The sequence below is a fragment of the Dipodomys spectabilis genome, unplaced genomic scaffold (assembly GCF_019054845.1).
Source record: "Dipodomys spectabilis isolate Male_0828 unplaced genomic scaffold, ASM1905484v1 ptg000067l, whole genome shotgun sequence".
NCBI lineage: Eukaryota > Metazoa > Chordata > Mammalia > Rodentia > Heteromyidae > Dipodomys > Dipodomys spectabilis.
Genome location: NW_024870744.1, coordinates 5,816,400 through 5,834,637, shown reverse-complemented (window position 1 = coordinate 5,834,637; position 18,238 = coordinate 5,816,400). Strand labels below are relative to the sequence as shown.

Genomic DNA, 18,238 nt, shown 5'->3' with positions numbered 1-18,238 from the left:
TGGGGTGGACCCACGCCTCCCCCGGGGTCGCAAGGGCAGCAAGAGGAGGCCGGGGCCACTGCCCTGGGGTGTCCTGCGGGGAGTGTCACGTGGGGGCCGGGGTGTCCTGCGGGGAGTGTCACGTGGGACGGGGTGGTCCTGCGGGGAGTGTCACCTGAGGGATGGGATGATCCTGCGGGGAGTGTCACGTGGGGGACGGGGTGTCCTGCGGGGAGTGTCACGTGGGGGCTGGGGTGGTCCTGCGGGGAGTGTCACCTGAGGGATGGGATGATCCTGCGGGGAGTGTCACGTGGGGGACGGTGGTCCTGCGGGGAGTGTCACGTGGGGGCTGGGGTGTCCTGCGGGGTGTGTCACGTGGGGGACGGGGTGGTCCTGCGGGGAGTGTCACGTGGGGGCCGGGGTGTCCTGCGGGGAGTGTCACGTGGGGGACGGGGTGTCCTGCGGGGAGTGTCACGTGGGGGCTGGGGTGGTCCTGCAGGGAGTGTCACGTGGAGGCTGGGGTGATCCTGCGGGGAGTGTCACGTGGGGGGACGGGGTGGTCCTGCGGGGAGTGTCACGTGGGACGGGGTGGTCCTGCGGGGAGTGTCACGTGGGGGCTGGGGTGGTCCTGGGGGGAGTGTCACGTGGGGGCTGGGGGTGTCCTGCGGGGAGTGTCACGTGGGGGACGGGGTGGTCCTGCGGGGAGTGTCACGTGGGGGACGGGGTGGTCCTGCGGGGAGTGTCATGTGGGGGATGGGGTGGTCCTGAGGAGAGTGTCACGTGGGGGCCGGGGTGTCCTGTAGGGAGTGTCACGTGGGGGGCCGGGGTGTCCTGTGGGCAGTGTCACGTGGGGGGCCGGGGTGTCCTGTAGGGAGTGTCACGTGGGGGACGGGGTGTCCTGCGGGGAGTGTCACGTGGGGGGAAGGGGTGGTCCAGCGGGGTGTGTCACGTGGGAGCTGGGGTGATCCTGCGGGGAGTGTCACGTGGGGGCTGGGGTGGTCCTGCGGGGAGTGTCACGTGGGGGCTGGGGTGATCCTGCGGGGAGTGTCACGTGGGGGCCGGGGTGGTCCTGCGGGGAGTGTCACATGGGGGCCGGGGTGGTCCTGCGGGGAGTGTCACGTGGGGGCCGGGGTGTCCTGCGGGGAGTGTCACGTGGGGGCTGGGGTGGTCCTGCGGGGAGTGTCACGTGGGGGCCGGGGTGTCCTGCGGGGAGTGTCACGTGGGGGCCGGGGTGGTCCTGCGGGGAATGTCACGTGGGGGACGAGGTGATCCTGCGGGGAGTGTCATGTGGGGGCTGGGGTGGTCCTGCAGGGAGTGTCACGTGGGGGCTGGGGTGTCCTGCGGGGAGTGTCACGTGGGGGACAGGGTGTCCTGCGGGGAGTGTCACGTGGGGGGAAGGGGTGGTCCTGCGGGGAGTGTCACGTGGGGGCTGGGGTGTCCTGCGGGGAGTGTCACGTGGGGGGAAGGGGTGGTCCAGCGGGGTGTGTCACGTGGGAGCTGGGGTGATCCTGCGGGGGTGGGGCTGGGGTGGTCCTGCGGGGAGTGTCACGTGGGGGCTGGGGTGATCCTGCGGGGAGTGTCACGTGGGGGATGGGGTGGTCCTGCGGGGAGTGTCACGTGGGGGAAGGGGTGGTCCTGCGGGGAGTGTCACGTGGGGGAAGGGGTGGTCCTGCGGGGAGTGTCACGTGGGGGCTGGGGTGATCCTGCGGGGAGTGTCACGTGGGGGATGGGGTGGTCCTGCGGGGAGTGTCACGTGGGGGAAGGGGTGGTCCTGCGGGGAGTGTCACGTGGGGGCCGGGGTGATCCTGCGGGGAGTGTCACGTGGGGGCCGGGGTGGTCCTGCGGGGAGTGTCACGTGGGGGCCGGGGTGTCCTGCGGGGAGTGTCACGTGGGGGCTGGGGTGGTCCTGCGGGGAGTGTCACGTGGGGGCCGGGGTGTCCTGCGGGGAGTGTCACGTGGGGGCTGGGGTGGTCCTGCGGGGAGTGTCACGTGGGGGCTGGGGTGGTCCTGCGGGGAGTGTCACGTGGGGGCTGGGGTGTCCTGCGGGGAGTGTCACGTGGGGGACAGGGTGTCCTGCGGGGAGTGTCACATGGGGGCCGGGGTGGTCCTGCGGGGAGTGTCACGTGGGGGGCCGGGGTGTCCTGCGGGGAGTGTCACGTCGGGGCCGGGAGGACCCGTCCTACCTCTCGCAGAGATGCGGGCGTCCGCCTCCCGCCGCCGCCTCTGCGTCCTGGGGCCGCGGTCCCTGGGACCTTCTCCTGCCCCGGCTTCAGGCCCGCGCTCCCGGGCGGCCCGCAGCCCGCAGCCCGCCCCGGCGGGAGGCCGGAAATGCAGGTACGCACCCCGGCTTCAGGCTCCGGGGCCGGGGTCGGGCCGGGGTCGGGCCGCGGGGGAACGGCCCGAGGCCTGGGCCGGCCAGCGGCCGGGAAGCTGGGGGGAGGCGTGGAAGGACCCGGGGCACCGTGGGGAAGAGGGAGCGGGCTCGCCCGGGAGGGAGCTGGGTGACGGGCCGGCCCGGAGCGCCGTCCTCGCACCCCTCCAGCCCGGCCCGGCGGGGAGGACTTGCCCTGGAGAATCCTGAGCGCGGGCCGGCAGCATCACGGGGCCCTGCCGGTGTCGTCCGGCTCCCTGGACCGGCAGTCCCCTGGCCCCTGCAGTGAGACACCAGCCCGGGCCGGGAGGACCGTCCCGAGGGACAGCGACCCAGCCACCGCCGCCTGTCAGCGTCCCGAGGCTGAGCCTGGGATTAGCTGGAGGGGAGAGAAGTGGGGCCCTTGCCAGAGTGGGGGGGCGGGGGGCGGGGGGCGGGGAGTCCGCTGCTCCGGAGTAAAGGAACTTCCTTTGCAGGAGTCATCTGGGCCTGGGAGAGGCTGGCTCGGAGCAGACCTGCCCAGAGCCCCACAGCCCTGGCAGGGAAAGCCCGACTGGACAAGGCTCAGGGGTCTCCTCGGGCGGCTCTGGCACAGCACCCAGCAAGGTTCCACTGGAGACTAGCCCTGGTCCTGGGGTTATGTCTACCGGCCAGCCTCAGCCTCTGGGTCCTGTGGTAAGCTGCACCTTGGGCTCTGTCCCCTGACCACCCTCTGTATTCAACCCCAAAAACCTGGATTCCCTTGAAAGTTTCCAGGCCCCATCAAGCCCAGCTGACTCATCAGCTTCCCACTCCCCTCCCCAGCCAGAGTAACTTTGGCTTCCACATTTTGCCTCATACTGACTTTTGACTTGCAATATCCTCTGCTGAAACTATCCTTCCAACTGTGAAGATCCCTATTCCAGCTCTCCCTCCCTCCCTCCCCCCATAACACACACACACACACACACACACACAGCACCTTTGGAAAGGTCTGGGGCTATACGCTACTTTCAATATTTAGGTAAGGCTCAGCATCAAGAACATAAATGCCCCAGGAGTGAATAAGTAAATGGGTGAATCGATATCTACATAGCAGGCACTGTGCCATATTAAAGAAATAGATCCTAGGATGGCAGGGACCTCCCCTCCCACACACATACACTATGCACTATAGGGGGTTCCAATATGTGCCAACTGGGTGTCAGCCTGTTGGGCAAAGCAGAGTCAGTGGGTGTTTTTCCTTTCCAGGGTGTATGTTGAGAACTGGATGCCAGTTTCTTGTATACCGTACTACCTCCCCTGCCCAGAGATATTGTAAGTATGGGATGGGGCGTGTGTGGGCTGCTCACATTTGGAGAGGCAGAAGAGCTTTTAAGGTCACATTGTGTATTCTGCATCCTCAGCTTATGATTTTGGTTTTGTTTGGGGTGGGGTAGGGATGCATGTCAGTAATGGGGCTTGAACTTGGGGCCTGGGTGCTATCCCTTAGCTTTTTCACTCAAGGCTGGTGCTCTCCCACTTGAGCCACAGCTCCACTTCCAGTTGTGTGTGTGTGTGTGTGTGTGTGTGTGTGTGTGTGTGTGTGTGTGTGTGTTTACTGCTTAAATGGAGATAAGAGTCTCTGGACTTTCCTGAACAAACTGACTTGGAGCCATGATCCTCAGATCTCAGCCTCCTGAGTACTAGGATTACAGGTGTGAGCCACCAGTGCCCAGCCTTCGGCTTATGGCTTTGAGCAGTGTCGTCATGCTGAGGTCATTTATAGGCTGCCACAGATGTGAGGTAACATTGCCGTTTCGGGCTTTGAGCATCCCTGCTGTTCCCTGCATGGTTTGGCCACAGATGTGTTGCATGAGCCTCATCCGAGTCCCACTTGCTGCATCTCTAAGATGGCATGGTAAAGGTGCCTTTCTTTGTCTGCTGAGATGCAGTGTGTGTCCTGGCTCTTAGAAGGTGGTCAGTAACAGGGCTTTTAGAACTAGACCTTACTCAGGGAATGTGGCTTAGCGGTAGAGTGCTTGCTTAGCATGCATGAAGCCCTAGGTTCGATTCCTCAGTACCACATAAACAGAAAAAGCCAGAAGTGGCGCTGTGGCTCAAGGGGTAGAGCACTAGCCTTGAGCAAAAGAAGCTTAAGGACAGTGCCCAGGCCCTGAGTTCAAGCCCCAGGACTGGCAAAAAAATAAAAGAAAGAGAGAGAAAACTAGACCTTAGGCTTGCTAGTCAGTCGCTGTGCTGCTTGAGTCGTGTATGCCCCAGTCCTTTTCATCAGATAGGTCAGGGTCTTGCAATTTTGCCTCGTCTGCCTCAGATCAAAACTGCCGGCTTCTGCCTCCCAAGTAGCTGGGATTACAGGCGTGAACTACCACAGCCAGCTTTCTGCCCAATTTTGTATTCTATGTGGACACAGGAACTGATTAACATTTGGAGAAATAAAGCCTTCTTCGCTTTGTGCATGTAATTTTTTTTTTTAACAACTGAGTGAAAAAAATGGATTGGGACAGAATCAAGGGGCATCTGGCTCCATGGTCTTTCCTTTTTTTATGACAGCTACAGGAAAATTAAACATCTGAATTATAAGCTACTAATTAACAACAAAGTACGTTTTATTGTTATACATTATACATGTACTATGTATATACGTGTTTATTTATTATTAAACATGGTCTGTAATAGTGTCTCAATTCATTTCCTATTGTAAATAACACCATGCCACAGACCCAGGTAGAAAGAAAAATTTTGAGTCAGGTTCACACCTGCCATACAGCTGCTCAGGAAGCTGAGATTGGATTGGGAGAATCTCGGTTCAAGGCCAGTCTGGGCAAAAAGTTCACATGACTTGTCTCCACCAATAAAAAGCTGGATATGGCGATGTGCTGCTGCCATCCCAGATGCCTAGGGAACATACATAGAAGGATCATGATCCAGACCAGACTAGGCAGAAAATGAGACCCTGTCTGAAAGATAATGGAAGCGAAAAAGGCTGGAAGAGTGGCCCACGTGGTAGAGGGCCTGCCGATTAATCACAAGGCCCTTCATGAAGAAAGACAGAGAAAGAGACAGACATTTATTTTGGTTTATGGTTCTGGTCCAAGGTCGAGGAGGTGCATCTGGTGACCTCTGTGCTGGCAGGGCCCCACAGTGGCATGGGGCATTGGATGGTGAGGCACAGGAAGTATACAAGTATACTATAAGTTCCCACTCCAGGAAATAGCATAGTGAGCCTATTAAATATGAGGATTAACTATAAACAAAGCCAGCCGTGATGTCAGTGGCTCTCACCTGTAATCCTAGCTACCCAGGAGTCTGACATCTGAGGATCAAGGTTCAAAGCCAGCCCAGGCAGGAAAGGCCGTGAGACTCTTATCTCCAATGAACCACTCAGAAAACCGGAAGTGGCACTGTAGCTCAAGTGGTAGAGTGCTCGCCTTGAGCTGAAGAGCTGAGGGACAGTGCCCAGGCCTAGAGTTAAGCCCCATGACTGACCAAAAAAAAAAAATAAACAGTGCCCTGGGATACACTCAAACCACATCCAAACCATAATAGTGAACAAGCTGGAGCCAGGTACCAGAGGCTCACACCCATAATCGCAGCAACCCAGGAAGCTGAGATATAAGGATTGTGATTTGAAATCAGCCAGAGCAGAAATGTCTGTGAGGATCTTTGTTAGGAACAATCTAGTGGACATAAGGAGAGAAAGAAGGCAGAGACCTCGGCAGACCAGAACAGGTTTTAATCATGGCTGCAGAAGGACTCTATGTAACATCAAGCAGGATTGGGTTAGGGTTTTATACATTCTAGGGTGACACTCTGGAATTTCTTTGTCCTGTCCTGTTTGGGATTTACGGTGCAAACAGTTCCATTTGGAGTTTTATGGTAGGGATATCATCCTGATTTCAGATAGGGTTAGGGGTGAGGTTTTCCTGAGAACCAGGAGAGGCCCCTGGGGAAGTTGGTCATTGGGCCATGGGAGCAGCAAAGAGTTAGGAGAATGAAGCAAATTCCCATCATTTGAAACCCTGACGGGGTATAAAAGGTTGAGGGATGTCGTGGTCTTTTCTGGCTACTACCTGCCCCTATGTGAATAGGGGCACTGAGGAGTCACTGGGTCTGGGGTCAGGGTCTGTACTGGGCAGGGCAGGATGGTATAAGTGAAGCCTCCAGTTGCTTGCTATAATAGGATGTCCTTGTCTTGCTCCCAGGTAGTATCCTGAGTGAGGGCTGTTATCCTGTTAAAAAGAAACTTTTGAAAAATGTTGAGAAAAACAGGGTCCAAGAAGGAGGAGTAAGAGGATAATTGGTCCTAGTAGAGAGGCCAGCCAGGGGGACCATGGTGAGAGGGTGCCCCACCACCATGTCCTTTGGGGTGATTCCCATCATCTATTGAGATGTTCCTGCAACTGAGTTGAGATCAAACAAGAGGCAGACAAGCTGGCAGGACCAGTTGATATGAAAGACACAGGAGAACACACCCTGGTCACAAGCCAGAAAAGTTCCATTTGGAGCACAAACCCAGTTGTGGCCTATTACAGGGGAGGAGAAATTTCCATATAACTGAACTGGGGGCGGGAGGGGACTGTCTAGAGCTTCTGGTGACTGGGTAGGGGAGAACATGGTAGACCGATTAAGAAGCTAGGGATGGATTGGAGTGATAAAAGGCCCAGTGGGAGGCCTGGAGATTTCCTGTAAGTAGAATATAGAAGTCTAGATTATAGATTTCTGGACCACAGAGTACGGATGGGAGACCCAAGCAGGTGCCAAGGCAAATTGTCCTGAGTCCAAGACTCACTATAAATAGAAATAGCAGATAACACAGGCAAGAATGTAAATTCCTATCCAGTTAGAAGATACACGGGAATGGACATTAGATAGGCATGCTTATGAACTATTTTCTTTTTTTTGTGTCGGTCGTGGGGCTTGAACTCTGGGCCTGGGCATTGTCCCTCAGCTCTTCAGCTCAAGGCAAGCGCTCTACCACTTGAGCTACAGCGCCACTTCCGGTTTTCTGGTGGTTTATTGGAGATAGGAGTCTCACGGTCTCTCCTGCCTGGGCTGGCTTTGAAATGTGATGCTCAGATCTCAGCCTCCTGAGTAGCTAGGATTACAGGCATGAGCCACCAGCACCCGGCTGAACTATTTTCTTTTTATCTCCATTTAGGATCTGTCACCATCCCCTCTTATCTGAGCAGCTCTTCCCAACTGCCTCTGGATGGGCCCTTGTCACCAGGACCAGCTCTGTCCCTGTGGGTCCCCTTCTCCTTGCTAGAATAATGTCCAGCAAAAATAGGATGGCCCATCTGGCGTTTTTGTTTTTTGTTTTGTTTTGTTTTGTTTTTTTTGTCGGTCGTGGGGCTTGAACTCGGCTTGGGCACTGTCCCTGTGCTCTTCAGCTCAAGGCGAGCAATCTACCACTTGAACCACAGCGCCACTTCTGGTTTTCTAGTGGTTTATTGGAGATAAGAGTCTCACGGACTTTCCTGCCTAGGCTGGCTTTGAACCGAGATCCTCAGATCTCAGCCTCCTGAGTAGCTAGGATTACAGGTGTGAGCCACCAGCGCCCGGCCCATCTGGCATTTTTACTTGTTGCTGGGATGGCATGTCCAAGTTGGCCAAATCCTACATTGGAGGGAACTGAATGACAAATGGAATGAGGGTTAGTGCTAATAGCCCCCCCTTTTTTTTTCCAACTGAAGCAAGAAGATCAATATTGAAGGAGATCAGTAGAAATAGTTTTGTTTTGTTTTGTTTGGGGGTCTGGTTGTGGGGCCTGAACTCTGGGCCTGGGCGCTGTCCCTCAGCTCTTCAGCTCAAGGCTAGCACTCTACCACTTGAGCCACAGCGCCACTTTCCGGCTTTTTTCTTTTTTGCTTATATGGTGCTGAGGAATCGAACCCAGGGCCTCAGGCTTGCAAGGCAAGCGCTCTACCACTGAGCCACCTTCCCAGCCCCAGTAGTAGAAATAGTTTTTAAGCAGGGCTTACCTGGAACTTATTAAGAATCAAAGTTAAATCTGACAAACTTGTGGAGTCATCTGCCCCTCTGTGGGTCTGACTATGAGAGCTACAGAAGATCAAATCTGCAAAGGTAAAACTCAATAGTATCATGATGAGAATTTTGAAACAACTGATTGAACAATCTAGTTCTTAATTTCTTTATTTTTCTTTGTGCCCGTCTTGGGGCTTGAACTCAGGGCCTGGGCACTGTCTCTGAGCTTCTTTTGCTTAGGACTAGCACTCTACCACTTGAGCCACAGTGCCACTTCCAGCCTTGTCTGTTTATATGGTACTGAGGAATCAAACCCAGGATTTCATGCATGCTAGGCAAGCACTCTACTCCTAAGCCATATTCCCAGCCCCTATTCTTAATTTCATATAGCACTTTAGGATACTGAGATTAAAAACATGGTAGATGCCACTAACCCTTTGTGATTACAACAAAGAATGCAGAAACTGCTTGGTGTCCTTTAGCACTTATCCAACATGGCTTATCTATTTGGGAAACAGGTATGTTAGACAACAAAAGATGCCTTTTTAGTTTTACATAATTATCTAAAGTGTGATCATTTGATAGCCCTTGACATAAATACTTAAGCATTACTTTACCTTCATAGATGGACATAAAGCTGCCTCCTGGCTTGCTTTGGGCTAACTCTTAAAAATTTTCTGAACTCACATAACATAGTTTTTCTCAATATAATGTCATAACTCTTAGGCACATTTGTTTGCACCCAAATCTGATGAGCTTTTTTGTGGGTTGAGTTTAAAACTGCCCCATTTTTTCCTCATGGCCTGTGGAGGTAGAGTTTCCATTACCTTAGAACTGCAGGATGACTCTTCTCACAGTCGTTTACTGTTACTCCACCCAGAGCCAGGCTACCTAGGCATAGAAGTTTGCTAGGTTTTTATCACAATCCAAACTGTCCTTCCTCCTTGCCACGGAGTTCGGCTCACATTCTAAGTATAATTAATTACCAAGGGGGCTACTCCCTAATTTTTTTTTCAAAGGTTTACAGTTTCTCCATCACAGATGGCTGGGTATGGGGCTGGGAACAGACTGTCTGGCAGACACAGCTGGAGGAGGTTGATGAGCTCAGTGGAAAGCTCCCACTCAGAAAGGGGGCCTCATTCCTTTTACTACTTCCATTGATAAATATTATTTATCCTTCTAACAAGCAGCACTTGACTTTTTTTTACTTTTTTTTTCTTTTCTCTAGCAGGCCTGGGGCTTGAACTCAAGGTCTAGTTTATTGGAGATAAGAGTTTCATTGGGACTTTTCTCCCAGGGTTTGGCTTTGAAAGCACCAGCCCCGAAAGCTACACAGACACAGGAACACAGTCACATACGGAGAAAGGGATTTATTGTCAGCTAGCTCTCAGGACAGAGAGTAGCAGCAGCCTGTCCCTGGGTAAGGCAGTACTTATTGTCTAGGGGACTGGCTCGGGTGAGATGTGACAGCCGAGTATTCCATTATGGTGGGCTAAGATTTATGGCAGCTGCCCAAAGAGTAGGTAAGGAGGCCTGCTGCTACCATTGATGGCTGTAACTGACCCAATGGAGGAAGCTGGTTACCAGCTGCCTGCACCAAAAGGGCCCTTTGTCCACCAATCTAGGGAGAAGAGCATGTCAGACTAACAGCCTTGGAACCATGATCCTCAGATCTCAGTCTCCTGTAAGAGAAGTAAGGAGGCCAGGTCTGGCCGGCACCATATTGGCCACATGGTGGATGGTAGGGTCTGGCATCTTGTTTTCATGCTGGGGGAAGGAACCCTCCCTCCCCCATCACCTGCCTCCCAGGTAGTGGGCGTGCCCAGACCCCTGGAGGCAGGCAGGGGCCGGCACTTGGATGATAGGTTACTGAATCTGTCAGTCTAGTGCCTGGGACTGGGAATTTCCTGAGGATCTGCCTGCCCCCTGTGTGGACCTATTTAGGCTGAGACCAGCCTAGCCACCAGACTCCATGCCACATGGTCACTGTGATGTGTCCTGTGTCCTGTCTCCAGTCATCATGGAGTCCCAGTTCAGCTCTCTATTAATTGGATTGTTGGTATTGTTTTTTGTTCTTTCTTTCCTCTTTAGCATGTTTCCTGGCAGTGTACCTGTATTTGCGTGCTACAGGCCTTTGTAACAACTGGCGGCCTGCAGCCTGTTAACTGTGTAGTAAAGACTTCAATATTCTATATTTTAAAATATGGCTTCCAGGATGATTTACCTTACAACATAAGCAGCACAGAAAGTTAAAATTGATGTCAAAAGACAAATAATTTCAGGAAATATCAGTACCAAAATATGTCAATATTCAAGATAGAAATACTTGGTTTGCTAGAAAAGACTTTTTCTCAAACCATAATGACAGTTTTTATGCTTTAAAATGAGGTTGAGCATGCTCACACACACTTGTGAACAAAAGTTTTAAGACACACTTAGGTCTTTTTTTTTTTTTTTTTTTGTTGGCCGTGAGGTTTGAACTCTGGGCCTGGGCGCTGTCCCTCAGCTCTTCAGCTCAAGGCGAGCGCTCTACCACTTGAGCTACAGCGCCACTTCTGGTTTTCTGGTGGTTTATTGGAGATAGGAGTCTCACGGTCTCTCTCTCCTGCCCGGGCTGGCTTTGAACCGAGATCCTCAGATCTCAGCCTCCTGAGTAGCTAGGATTACAGGCGTGAGCCACCAGGGCCCGGCTACACTTAGGTCTTAAAAGTGAAAGCCAGCTATAAAAGCCAAGAGTTGGTGTCTGACTTTGGGAAGTCTCTCTTTTTTCCTCTTTGGTTTCTTCATCCTGATAAATATGCTAAAGGCGTTGATGGCCACGTTAAATAGCTCTTTGTAGAAAGTTTGGTCAGTTTGTTGCTATGAATACATTTACAAGACAAAGTTACTTTTCTTTGCTTCCAGCCACCCCACCCAGTATCAGCCACTCAGGCTCTGCGGGCAATGGGGCAAAGGTGGACTGAAGAAGTTTGCCTGGAGAGGACAGTTTCGGCTAAGAGAATCCGGGCGACAGAGAGGAAGAACATAGCAACCGGAGCTGGAAGGAAAACAAGCTTGGACTTAGGGAACCCCTGACCACTTGCCACCCCATTGGAGAAACTTGTATCTTGCAATATTGTTGGGTCAGAAGTGCTGTATTCAGGCCAGTGATTGCAATTACCTCTTGGTACTGAAGTCAGATTTCTAAACTGTTAAGCTTTTTTCTTTTGTGATTGTCCAATTGATGCTGAGGCCAAATTTTTATGCAAAAGCCAATACGTTTCTTTTTTTTTGGTGGGGGGGGGGGGGGAGGTCCAACCATGGGACCTGAACTCTGGGCCTGGGCACTGTCCCTCAGCTCTTCAGCTCAAGGCTAGCGCTCTACCACTTGAGCCACAGCGCCACTTCCAGCTTTTTTCTTTTTGCTAATGTGCTGAGGAATCGAACCCAGGGCCTCAGGCATGCAAGGCAAGCGCTCTACCACTGAGCCATCTTCCCAGCCCCATGTTTCTTTTCATTTTAAGTCTGGTTTCAATCCCAGAACAACTAGTCCTCAAGAAGGAACTTAGAGGGGGTTCTGGGACCTAGCCTGTGTCACTCTTGAGAGCACCAGCCAAAGGGCAGCCGCTGGGATGGACAGCTGCAATCCCATGTCCTTACAAGCCAAACCCCTGGGGACGTGGGCTCTTCTACAAAGGGCCTGGGCATCCCCAAAACAATCAGTCAGAGGCAGCAGTCCCTGGGGACCTACTAAAAAAAAAAAAAACAAAAAACAGAAGTTTCTCTCTTGGGGGCCCTTCTAGAGGGAAACTGGAATCTTCACTTTGCAATGCCAAGAGAGAGGTGATGAGTACAGGCAAGCCAGTGGCAAAGGATCTCTGGTCTGGAGGGGGGGGGGGTGATGTGGGGAAACCGTGGGCTACTAGCAGCGTTTACCAACCCAGTCAATGAAGACCCAGGCAGGCAGCTGAAGCTGAGGCCTGACCCAGTGGAGGCATCCACTCACGCACAGGCTGCAGTTTAGTGGCGGGGGGGGGGGGGGGGGGGGCGGGGGGGGGGGCGGGGAGCTCTTGAACTCCTGTTAGCCTTGAGGGACTGTCTGGCTCTCTGAAAGTGGCAGGAGGAGGGAGGAAAAAGAGGGGAGACAGAGAGAGATACAGCATCCCTTAGATGAGAGTCCTCCGGGAACACTCTTCCGGTCAGGGAACCATCTGTTAGGAAACTAAATCATCAGCTAGGAAAGATCAAACGGACAAAAGGGAGAAAGGAGGCAGAGACCTCCGCAGACCAGGTTTTAATCTTGGCTACAGAGCGACTCCATATACCCCAGAGCAGGGTTGGAGAAACAAAGAGAAAGAAAGAATGGGGAGTGGGGGGAAGGGGTTAGGTTTTTATACATTCTAGAGTGAGACTCTTTGGGATTTCTTTGTGCTGTCCTGTTTGGGGACTTGTCCTAACTGCCCTGTTTGGGATTTATGGTGCAAACAGTCCCATTTGAGGACTTAGGGTAGGGGTATCATCCTGATGCCGGTGGTCAGATAAGGCTGTCCCCCACTCTCAGATGAGGTCAGGGGTGAGGTTTTCCTGAGAACAGGAGGGCCCTGGGGAGGGCAGTCAGTGGGCCATGGGAGCAGCACGGAGATTCCCATCACTCTTCTCTCCAATTAACCACCAAAAGCCAGAAGGGGAGCTGTGATTCAAGTGATAGAGCACCAGCCTTGAGTGAAAAGCTAAGGGACAGTACTCAGGACTTGAACTCAAGCCCCCAGTGCTGGCACATACCACATACCAAAAAAAAAAAATGTCCAGCCAGGGCCTGGTGGCACATTCCTGTAATCCTAGTTACTCAGGAGGCTGAGATCTGAGGATCGTGGTTCAAAGCCAGCCTGGGCAGGAAAGTCTGTGAGACTCTATTCCCAAATTAACCACCAGAAAACTGGAAGTGGCGCTGTGGCTCAAGTGGTAGACTTGAACTAAAGAGCTCAGGGACAGTGCTCAGGCCCAGAGTTCAAGCCTCACAACTGACCAAAAAAAAAAAAAAAAAAACAATCATCACTGGAGAATTAGCTTTTATGTTTTGTTTTTTGTTGGGTGCTGTCCCTCAGCTCTTCAGCTTAAGTCTAGTGCTCTACCACTTGAGCCACAGTGCCTCTTCCAGTTTCCTGGTGGTTAATTGGAGATAAGAGTCTCCATGGACATTCCTGCCCAGGCTAGCTTTGAATCAAGATCTTCAGATCTCAGCTTCCTGAGTAGCTAGGATTACAGGTGTGAGCCAGTGGCATCTGGTGAGAATTAGCTTTTGTGACAGTGAGGGCTAGACAGACAAGTCTCAGCACCCAGTGCAGAGTGGAACTTGTGGACCAGGAGTGGGATTTCTTTTATCTTGAGGAACCATCAGTTCTTTCCTCAAGGCCCTGGAACTAACAAGGTGGATCCATCCAGCTTTCCCAAAGAAATTTCCTTCATCTAGAACCAACCCATACATATGCATCATCTATGCCAAGATGATGGGCACCAGTAATGGCGGTCACCATTACTGGGGTTAATCGGCTCACCCAGAGTCCTGGTTCCCAGGCTTTTGTGGCTGCTTAGTCCTGCCCGGTGCCTATGTGGCTGAAGAGGCATGCGCTTTGGGGCCTGCAGGGCTGCATCACAGACTGCCAGACACTGGTGTCTTGTTGGCCCTGTGGGAGAACCCAGCAGATCCCAGAAAGTGGGCGGAGCTGTGGGAGGGGCTAGAGGGAGTTGCTGGAACCCCTGTCTTCCTGCGCAGCACTAACAGCTCTCTCTGTTGCCTCTGCACCAGCAACATGAAGCTCCAGTACAAGGGGGCGGAGCCAGCACAGCCTGTGGGCGGGTGAGTAGCCGGTCCTTCCCCTCTGTGGTCCCTGGGGAGGTGAATGTTTTCCCTCACACTGGCCCTCTTTTTGTGGCAGGTTGGAGTACCTTCAGCCCAAGCTGCTGGAGCAGAGGTCAGTATCCAAGACATGGCAGGGGAGAGGAAGGACCACCGACAGCTCTTATTTGTAAGGATTGAGGAGATCCAATGTGAGGGTGGCCCTGGCACTATGAGTGCCCGAGACCTGAGCTTCCGCTCTGTTCCTTACTAGCTGTGTGACCACAGGATCTTAGGAGCACCTACCTTGTAGGAGGCTGGAGGAGCAGATGGAATGGTATTATAGCCAGGTACCCTGGTGCCCAGCTGTAATCTCAGAACTTGGGGGGTCAAGGGCAGGAGTATCATGATTTCAAGGCCAGCTAAGGCTAGAGAGGGAGGAACAGAAGAAGAAAGGAAAGGAAAGAAAGGAAGGAGGGAGGGAGAGACAGAAGAAAGAAAGAAGGGTGGGCTGGGAAGGTGGCTCAGTGGTAGAGCGCTTGCCTTGCATGCATGAGGCCCTGGGTTCGATTCCTCAGCACCATATAAGCAAAAAGAAAAAAGCCGGAAGTGGCGTTGTGGCTCAAGTGGTAGAGCGCTAGCCTTGAGCTGAAGAGTTGAGGGACAGCACCCAGGCCCAGAGTTCAGGCCCCACGACCAGACCCCCCCCCCAAAAAAAAAAAAAAAGAAAGAAAGAAAGAAGGGAAGATGGAGGGAAGGAGGAAGGACGAGGAGAAAGAAGGGTAATGTGACACATGCTTGAGTGCTCATCGCCCTCATGCTGCCCTCTGGCCTGCCCGGGAACTCCAGGTGCTAGCTGTTATCTCCAATTTCCACACAGGGAAACTGAGGCCCAGTGTCAGGGACCAGGTTGACCCAAGTCACACAGTGTGAGGAGGAGAAAGTCAGGGCCAGGACAGCCAGGCTTCAGGAGTGGGGGATGGAGTGCCCTCAGCTCTTGTATACACATCCCCCCACCCCCACCCCGCCAGGCCCACGGAGCTGCTGATGCTGACACCCTGGCTGGCGCCCATTGTCTCCGAGGGCACCTTCAACCCAGAGCTGCTGCAGCACCTGTACCAGCCGCTGAACCTGACCATCGGGGTCACCGTGTTTGCCGTGGGGAAGTGAGTAGTGGGCAAGGCGGGAGGCAGCGTCTCCTGGGGCAGCTGGGGCTGGCAGTCCAGAGGAGAGGCAGGCCCTTCTCATAGGCCCAGCAGGGTGCTGAGCAGACTGTGACAGGGGAGAAGACCCCTGTGGAGGGGTCCGACCTCAGTGTGTGTGCACATGCAGGTGCGCACACACACAGATCCCAGAGCTTGAACTCCAGGCCTGGCCGCTGCCCCCCACCCTTTTTTTTTTTTGCTCAAGGCTGGTGCTCTACCACTTGAGCCACTGTTCCACTTCCAGCATTTTGGTGGTTAATTGAAGATAAGCGTCCCATGGATTTTTTCCTGCCTAGGCTGGTTTCAGACAACAATCCTTAGATCTCAGCTTCCTAAGCAAGTGGGATTCCAGGCATGAGCTACAAGCACCCAGCTGGACTTGTCTTTAGGTCCACATGGGAGCACATTTGGCCTAAGCATTGTGGTCAGTGGGTAGATGACCCCAGGAAGCCATGCCATCCTCTTCTCCATGCCCTCTACAGCTGTACCTGCCTTCCCTTGATTCTCCCCGCTACTTGTTCCTCGCTATTTCCTTCCTGTTCACCTTCACTATTCCTGCCTTAAAACAAGCAAGGTAAAAATAAACAAGTAATAAAACAGGAAGGACTGGGAGAGAGTGAAGGAAGGGGTGACATTGTCCAAAAAGAAATGTGATGTTAGGACAGGGAAAGTGTCTTAGTGGTAGAGTGCTTGCCTAGCGGGCATGAAGCCCTGGGTTCAATTCCTCAGCACCACATACACAGAAAAGGTTGGAAGTGGTGGCTTTCAAGTGGTAGAGTGTTAGCCTTGAGCAAAAGAAGCTCAGGGACAGGCCCTGAGTTCAAGCCCTGGGACTAGCAAAAAAAAAAAGAAGAAGAAGAAGAAATATACTCATTACCTGACTTATTAACTGTAACCCCTCTGTACATCACCTTTATAACAATTAAAAATTTTAAAATAGTGGTGCCGGGTGCTGGTGGCTCACGCCTATAATCCTAGCTACCCAGGAGACTGAGATCTGAGGATCACAGTTCAAAGCCAGCCTGGGCAGGAAAAGTCCATGAGACTCTTCTCTCAAATAAGCCACCAGAAAACCATAAGTGGCACTGTGGCTCAAGTGGTAGAGCGCTCGCCTTGAGCTGAAGAGCTGAGGGACAGCGCCCAGGCCCAGAGTTCAAGCCCCAAAACAACAATAAAAAGTTAAAAATATAACAGGGAAAGTTATGGGCAGATTATGAAAATGGAGGATTATGAGAATCCCTGAAAATATTGCCCGGCACTCCAGAAGAGCTCAACAAAAGCTAGTGTTGCTTATGACTATGGTTCTAACATTAAGGCTGGGAGCTGGTTGCTCATGGCTGGATTCCTAACTGCTCAAGAGGCTGAGATCCAGGGAACCATAGTTCAAAGCTGGTCAGGGCAGGAAAGTCTGCAAGGCGCTTTATCTCCAGATAACTAGGAAACAAAGAAACAGGAATAGAGGTGTGGCTCAAGTGACCACTGAGCAAGCAAGCCAAGCAAATACAAGGTCCTGAGTTCAAACCCCAGTACAAGCAAAAAATAAGTAAACAAACCACCAGTGAGGATCCACCTTACAACAGTCCTAAGGGGTCAGTTCAGGTTGAATATCCCTGATTTAAACTGGATGTGGGAAATTTACGTAGAACTCGCCCATGAAGGTCCCCTAATTCAAACACATGAAGCTGAGTTTTCAGACTCAGGTCGCTGTGGGAAGTTGACAGATGAGCCCACGAGGCTGCCTGAGGTGAGGAGCGGGGCGGGCCGGAGCCCTGGACCCCACGCACTGTGCTGGGCTGTGGTGCTGATAGGACCACTGGTCACCAGGTACAGGCCATTTGTCCAGCACTTTCTGGAATCAGCTGAGGAGTTCTTCATGCGCGGTTTCCGGGTGCACTACTCCGTCTTCACTCCCAACCCCGCAGCCGTTCCCAGCGTTCAGCTGGCCCCTGGCCGCCGCCTCAGCGTGATTCCCACCCAGGACCACTCCCACTGGGAGGAGATCTCCATGCGATGGACGGAGATGATCAGAAGCACATTGCTGGGAGGGCCCACCGGGAAGTGGACTACCTCTTCTGCCTCCATGCAGACATGACCTTTCGGAACCCGTGGGGCCCTGAGACCCTGGGGGACATGGTGGCTGCCATCCACCCGGGCTACTTCTCTGTACTCCGCCAGCAATTCCCCTATGAGCGCAGGAGAGCTTCTACTGCCTTTGTAGCAGACAATGAGGGGGACTTCTATTATGGTGGGGCAGTCTTTGGTGGGCGAGTGGCCAACGTGTATGAGTTTACCAGGGGATGCCATATGGCTATCCTGGCGGACAAAGCCAATGGCATCGTGGCAGCCTGGCAGGAAGAGAGCCACCTTCATCTCACACAACCATCTAAGGTGCTGTCCCCTGAGTACCTGTGGGATGACAGGAAGCCCCGGCCACCCAGCCTGAAGCTGATCCGCTTCTCCACACTCGACAAGGAGACCAGCGTGCTGAGGAGCTAACTGTGGACAGCCTGGGGACACACAGTCCTGCAGCCCTAAGATAGGTGAAGGAGAGCCCGTCCTGCCTGCCTCATGGAAATCCAACCAGAAAAATGGGCGTGCAGGAGTGGCTGTGCTCTGACCAGTCTGGCACAGGAATGGTCAGGAATCAGAAGATGAGAGGTTCAAAGGGCAGGGCTCAGGCAGGAGCAGCGGGCATCAGAGCGGCAGGCCCTGGGTTTCCACCGTCCTCAGAGTGCCTGGAATTCCGCTGTGTCCCCACTTCTTACTTAAAGCCTTGCTTGAAGTTGTACGTGTTTCAACACATGGAAAGCACTCTGGACCCCTTTGGCTTCCCGAATCCTGGGTACTAGGTCCTCCCTCGGGACTCAGAACAGTTCTGAAGTGTTTTTTTACTCCCATGCC

The 18,238-nt window shown here is 53.2% G+C and overlaps 1 protein-coding gene across 1 annotated transcript; it reads left to right on the top strand.

Annotated features, from left to right (window-relative positions):
* Positions 1–17,842, top strand: Gbgt1 (globoside alpha-1,3-N-acetylgalactosaminyltransferase 1 (FORS blood group)). Its single transcript, XM_042681155.1, is given in 7 exon segments — positions 1–4; positions 3,581–3,646; positions 14,103–14,153; positions 14,233–14,268; positions 15,164–15,298; positions 17,162–17,361; positions 17,364–17,842. Coding segments are annotated over 6 exon segments (939 nt in total). The 5' UTR covers positions 1–4; positions 3,581–3,599; the 3' UTR covers positions 17,834–17,842.
* The last annotated feature ends 396 nt before the right edge of the window (positions 17,843–18,238 follow it).